General features: G+C 48.2%; 1 protein-coding gene across 1 annotated transcript; it reads right to left on the reverse strand.

Moving 5' to 3' along the window:
- Positions 1 to 847: 847 nt before the first annotated feature.
- On the reverse strand, positions 848 to 4548 carry LOC120641821 (F-box/kelch-repeat protein At1g74510-like). The gene is made up of 2 exons (XM_039918085.1): positions 4017 to 4548; positions 848 to 2540 (listed from the first exon to the last, which is right to left on the reverse strand). Exon 2 carries the CDS (start codon positions 2457 to 2459, stop codon positions 1182 to 1184), a length of 1278 nt encoding a protein of 425 aa, XP_039774019.1. The 5' UTR covers positions 2460 to 2540; positions 4017 to 4548; the 3' UTR covers positions 848 to 1181.
- Between the last annotated feature and the right edge of the window lie 2283 nt (positions 4549 to 6831).

Consider the following 6831-nt stretch of genomic DNA (forward strand, 5'->3'; position numbering starts at 1 on the left):
CGCTGCCTTCCTGGCTTCCATTTTCGTGAACCCGCGTGGATAGAAACGGAAACTGCACAGCGACAGCCCTGCAGCCTGGGGACGATGATTCTGGCCTCTCGTCATCAAGGCAGGACGCCAGGGGTTGTTGCCCAGGTCAGGTTGGCTAGAATCCCAAGACATGGAATTGAACGCAAGGATGAGAATCCGGAGTGCTACTGCCAAAGCAGAAAAGAAAAATGGCAGAAAAAATATGCTCGACGAACAGAAATGATTGCCTAGCGACAGCACAGTAATTAGGACCGACCAAGACAGATCTACTCTATTGCAGATTCAGTGCGCATTTTAGGTATTAAAATTATCTTTTATTTCCTAATCTTGTAGGATGATGTTGTAGCCAATTATGCAATCGCGAAGGGATGCATAATAGTTTTAAATGACAGAGAACAAATCATCAGATTTTTCATAGATTTGCTGCAAACTGATGGGGTAGTACAAACAAACCGATCAGCAAATTATAGGCACAAGTCGACAAACGAAACATGGCCTCCCAATCTCCACGATGCAGAGCACGAACCAGACAATGGTCTACTGATTAGCTCCGCAGCTGTCGCCATCTCTGGAATATAATAAAATGGCCACCTGCCTAACACTAGATAATGATATCTCATAGGCTAAGCAATAAAGTTAGCGTAGGATCCCTATTACTCGAAAGAAAGTGGAAGGACTTTAGCACCAACTGTTTCAGAGGATTTAAAGGCGCACCACACACATGGAAGGGTCGGTGCTCCAATTCATGCTGGCAAGTGTATAGATGAACATTTTAATTTATGCTGTTCTTGGCAGGAGACATTTGCACGATAGGAACTATAACCTTGACTCAGTTCAGAACAAGATACAATCATATAAATGCACGGTTATCTCAATTACAGTTTGTCACATATATGCATCCATCTCAGAGAACTCATTTCAACAGAGTATATGGAGCAAAGGTACTGCAAATCAAATGTGCTGAAAACAGAAACCAATGGGTAACTATTAACGAGTACATGGAACTGACTACTCTATTCGGCCTTGAGTAAAATCTGAAATGTCAAAAAGAATGCAGAGATTACCCATCAGGTAGAATCAGTGCTTTATGCCATATGATAAAACCAATATCACAATCTTTCTTGTCGACGGTATGTTTGAGAGAGAACAGATCAGCACCCCATGACAGCACAGTTATAAACAAAGTTACCAGAAGGTTTGCTTCCGATCATGTTCCATTGTAATGGACCTTCCCTTGGGATCCAAGAATGAAGCTCAATCATCCCACCACCCAACACTCTTGGTCCACCAATAACCAAAAGCCGCTCTCCACAGCCCCGGAATGCAATGCCCCATCCATTCACGGCTTCAGGTCGCTCTGGTAACTCACCCAATGTTATCCATGAGTTCTCTCTTTTATTGTACTTTCTTACTAGCTTTCCTGCGTATTGCGCTGCATACAACTCATTTTCGACTACAGCAACAAGTGGAGGAGCACCACTTGCACCATTGAGCCCCTCAGACATGTTCTCAATCACCCGCCAGGTACCTCTATCTAAATCATACTCTTCTCCACAGGTAAGGACTTCCGTGTTACTCGCCATTCCACCAATTACGTAAAACTTTCCATCCATAAATACACCAGAACACATCCGCCTAGCTTTATTCATGTTTGGAAGTGTTATCCATCTTTTAGTTTCAGAGTTATACAGCTCAGCAGAGCGAAGCACCCGTCCATCAGCATCCATGCCACCAGCTATAATTGCTTTCTCTCCGAAACTAGCTGATCCAAACAAACATCTAGGGGCATTCATTTCAACACCCCGCGACCATGAATTTGTCAGAATGCTATAGCTCAGAACAATATGTGAAAGAATCTCCTTTCCAAACACCAGAAGTTCAGTGCCCACAGCAAGTGACTCCTTGTCAGAGCACATGAAACATTCATTATGGGGCATTCTTGGAAGTGTCATCCACCGTGAACGGTAGGGATCATACGCCTCCCACTCCTGCACATTGCAGGAGAAGTAGACCCAGTGTTCTGAAATCCCAAGCTGCCGACGTTCCTTGTACAGATCACCAGTGCGGACAAGTGACCGGAAGCTTCGGTTGAGTGATGCAATAGAACCATAATCAGAACGAGAGCAACGGGCAAGGCAGTTGATAGAGTTATCCCGACCAATGGAACTTATCAGGGTGCTTGAATCTGAATCGCCCTGATCATTACTGCCCTGACTATCCAGTGGCTCACCCTTCTGGTTCTCGGCGGACTTGGTCCGTTTAGTCAACGCTGCCACTGCAGCAACGTCGTGTTCAATAGACAGGTTTGCAGGTGGGCGCTTACTCCTTGTGATCTCGAGGAGGTGGAAAGTCATGTAAGCTAGTCTGGATTCCTGCTCACAGGAGCTTGGCAGTGACCTTGATATCAGGCAAGATTGACCCTCCAACATTCCGTCAGAAACTGCAACGGTTTGATCAATTGAAAGAGAACCTATACACAAGAATACAGCCCCTCTGTACACATCCTAAATCTGCAAGAGATCAAAAAGATAGACATGTCACAAGGAATTGCAATGAAGCAATAGAACTGTTTTAGGTAAACAAATCACTAAAATTTGCTAGAGGTTATAAGCATCAATCAGCTTAAGCAATTTTGATTATTACAATTGAGAGGAAAGACTGATCAAATGTCACTAAATCAGTAAATGATACACCATTAGCCCTCACAAAACCAAACGCTGACAACAGGGGATAGTTAGGAAATAGATTGTGATTCATAGAGAACTCTGAACTATTTTCCTATCTCAAAGCCTCCAAGAATCCTATTAACAGAAAACTACAGTACTAAAATTCAGTTTCAACAGTCTCATGTACTATATGTTTGGGTAGCAGATAGTGTATTTATGTTGGGCAAGTCTCATGTAGGTAAACTAAAAAGATATATTCCTAGTTGATCCTTAGCCCATCCCAACTCATATCAGAAATACTAAGCCTGATATTATGGTCTACCTTCTTGTGCGTGTAACTATTCCACAATCCAAACTTATGAAGTTATATGGATTTAACCAAGAATGGTGTTACTAGTTAGAATGTACATCCATTAGTTTATACAATGGAAACAAAAGAACGGTGCCAATATCTTCACCGCCCAGCTCTTGACCATTTCGCGCTTGTTACTTTATCAGCTTAATTTGGCTTATTGGTAATTAAGTGGCGAATTCCATTTTGGTACGACCAAAGCATAATACAAAAGTATCTTCTTGGACGGTAATCTTCATTGCAGACAAAGAAAACCTTCTGGGGCGGACTTTGAGTGGGACATGAGGAGTCAGTAAGAACTGCAAAATTTCCTTGGGAAAATAAACTGCACCCGTGCGTTGGACCAAAGTTCCATGGCGTCAACTGAGATCGAATTTACGCGCGCTGCAGAACAGAAACAACATAACCGAACTAGAACCATTGATGGATGGATGGATGGATGGATACTCCACTGTGAAGCAAGCAAATCTAATACTGATTAAGAATATAGAAGATTTGGATTTGATTGCTCACGTCATATAAAAGATCTCCCGGAACAAAACCCCACTCCAGGAAAATCCCTCCAATCAAGTTAGGGGTCCTTATAACAAGAAAGAAAGAAACCTATCCAAGTCCGGATGGATCTCCACACCACGGCATCCCATACCAATTAAAGGACGGGAAGGAGGCGTTGGCAGCAGCACCAACCACAACGACGGCAGACCTCTCGAGGTGGCTGGCGTGCTTGGGTGGACGGATGCTGGACGCGGGTGGGTTCGGCCGCGCCGGCAACGGCGATGAAGAGGACGACGAGCGAACGGTTATGGAATATGGAGCCAGATTTGCTACACGGCGGTTTCACAAAATTAGAAATAGAGCACTCAGCTTCATGATTCGGTTGATAAATTTTAGCATCATCTCCTGAATTCGCCCCCATTCCCTCATCACCCATTTATTTTCCCAGCAGGTTAACCAGCAACCGCACGCACCTCAAGGCTCAAGTCATGTCAGTCCGCGCGGCGACAAGGCGCGCCGCCCTCGCCTCGTTCCCGCGCCGCCGCCGGCATGCGCCGCCGACACGGCGCCACTCGCGGAAGCAGCGACGACGGGCGAGAACAGCCGGACGACGAGGACGCAGCCCCGCGAGGTCACGGCGAACCAGCCGCCCGGAGCTCCTCGCCGGCGGTCGGCGCGGGCACTCCGGCGGGATCGGGGCAGCGCGCGCCGAGGAGGAGAGGCCGGGGGGCGCTGCGAGGAGGCGGTGGTGGTGGCGGCGCAGGCGAGACGAGGAGGGAGCGAGCGAGCGGAGAGTAGAGGAGAGGAGGGAAGGAGGGCCTCAGCCGGAGCAGCAGGCGCTGGAGGAGGCGGAGGCGGAGATGGGGGCGCAGTAATGCGGGGGAGGTGGAGTTTATGGGGGAACGGGAACGAAACGGGAACGGCAAAGCCAAGCCAAGCCAAGTCCCCCACATGAACGGCGGGCGGGCGGGCGGGCGGGCGCTGCCGTTGCGTTTCGACGCGGCGGCTCACGTTGTTCCCTCCGCTTCAGCTTGGACGGTCAGCCACGCACATTTTACGTGGAGCTTTTCCCCGTCGCAGCCCAATTAACGCATTTAACTAATTACTAATTAAACAACTAATTACTAATTAAACAAATGGAATTGAAAGAAACTCGCAGCTGGGATTTAATTCTTCGGGATTATCTAGGGCTGGTCCATCAATAGAAATGCCGCTGCGTGCGTCCGGCCGGGTCGCCGTCACGTGGACGCGGGTAATCACAGGGGCGGGGCATTGATTTATTCAATTCAATTCCGGCCCGACGCTGCGCTCCGGCTCCGGCTCGTTCGCGCGCGAGTGTCCACTTCGGATTTGACCGACCTCGCGCTGCTTTGCTTCCGCGTCTCGTGCTGTAAACTGGATAGGCTATAGTAGCTTACGCCGCGCTGTAGCTTCGCCTCGTACCGGATGCCGCTTCTTGGATCCATACGAGCTGTTAACCTCGATGGCATCGACTCGACGATGCGGAAAATGAACACATGCTGATTTGTGTCGCCGCCCTACGTACGTCTTCTTCTTGGTAAACACTGTTAGCCACGACCCCAGTCATTCGGTGAATACCAAGTCGTCGTTTCTCGAGTTCGAACTCGGGAGTTTCAGGTTAACCCTGCTAGAATTCAGTAGCACCATGTGATGCTCCGAAGAAACGGAAGTGCTCCTATAGATCAAGGGCGTGCGCGAAAAGGCTGCTGAAACGGGGAACTGCAGTGTAGTTGCATGGATCAACCGTGACGTACTTGCAGTCAGCATCCTCCTTTAATCTGCATCTTCTTTCTCCGTCCTTTTTTTCCCCGCTCGCCTGCTTTTCTCCTTGGAACAGGCGCCGCAGCGCCGGCCTTTGCTTGGATTCGTTTTCTCCTCTTCTTTTTTTGCGGCGAAGAAGGTCGCAATCCGGAGTTCGTTTTCTGCACGCTCCGAGCTGTACTTCCTCCGGCGCCGCGTGTGGGACTTCACCTCTACACCGAATAATATTCCATTTTTCCTTGACCCTGAAATTTAATTATTAAACCAAAAGGTTCCCGTCCTCTTTCAAAAACAAGATGGTCTTTGCTGTCCACCCGAGATAGAGCCATTAGGCCGCAGTAGTTGTTTCGACGCTGGAAATCATTAAGCCGCGTTCAGCCGTCATCCGCCCGAGAGAGAGTCCAATCCAACTAACTAATCCGTGGACGTCCTGCTTGTTTTCCAATTTCCACGGGCCGGCCGGCACGCGCAGCCAAGCTACGCGGCGACCATGCCCGGCCGAGGACCTTGTAACTCTATCTATAGCTAGCTAACGGCCGGCCGGCGCGGAGGAGGCGCCGTGCCCGCACGGCCATCCTCCGCAGATGCGCTGAGCGCTGGCGCACGGTGGCTCACGCTCGCGGGTCCAAGCACGTCTCCTCTCGAGCATGAACCCTCGGGTTGCGGCTTGTGAGTCGTGACCCGTTCCTTTTCTCCTCTTTTGGGTGAGAAAACCAGCTACGTTTTTTTCCTGGAAGGAAGAGGCACGGTTAGGCAGCGAGGAAAGAAGGGGTGGCGCCTCGTGCGTTTCCATCGGCAAAGATCTCGGTGTTATTTCCGTCGATGATCAGCGCCGGCTTTCAGCGTCGTCGCTGCTGGTTGCTTAACGATCCAGGGCCGGAGTATTTCGTCATGATTGGCGAGCTTTCTTTCTTTCTCCTTGGTGATCCACGTAGCCTGTTTCTGTTTTTCTTTGTGCGATGCGTCGGGATAACCTACCCTAGCATAAAGGTTAGGCGAACCCTATGGATTGAAGGCAACGGGGCATATGATTGGCTAGGCAAAGGCTTTAGAGCATCTCCAACGGATTACTCGTTCCTCTCTCCAATACAAAAAAATTGTCCTTTTTGTAATAGACAACAGATTATCAATTACATTGCCAATGTGATCGCCGAAACACATCTCTCTCTTGGTCAAATGTAGGGGATTTCTCCTTCCGTCATACCCTTTGAGTAATCTGCTACATCACTTGCTACAAAAAAATTATGTAAAAAATATTATTGGTGATGGAGAGAGAAAATATATAAGGTATTGTCATAGATAAGTATTATTGGCCAAAAATGTAACAAGCTAGAACCAAGAAGCAACCATAGGCAACGGGGAAGCCAATTTGTTTTGCTATCCAAGAGAATATACTATATGAATGAATATGAAATGTTTCAGGAAGCTGTTGTTTTGTCGAAGAAATATCTCGTTTATGCGAATCGGCACAAGCTAAGGTCCAGTGCATCTTTAATAGAATTCATA

Source organism: Panicum virgatum, chromosome 1K (genome assembly GCF_016808335.1).
Source record: "Panicum virgatum strain AP13 chromosome 1K, P.virgatum_v5, whole genome shotgun sequence".
NCBI classification, from domain to species: Eukaryota; Viridiplantae; Streptophyta; class Magnoliopsida; order Poales; family Poaceae; genus Panicum; species Panicum virgatum.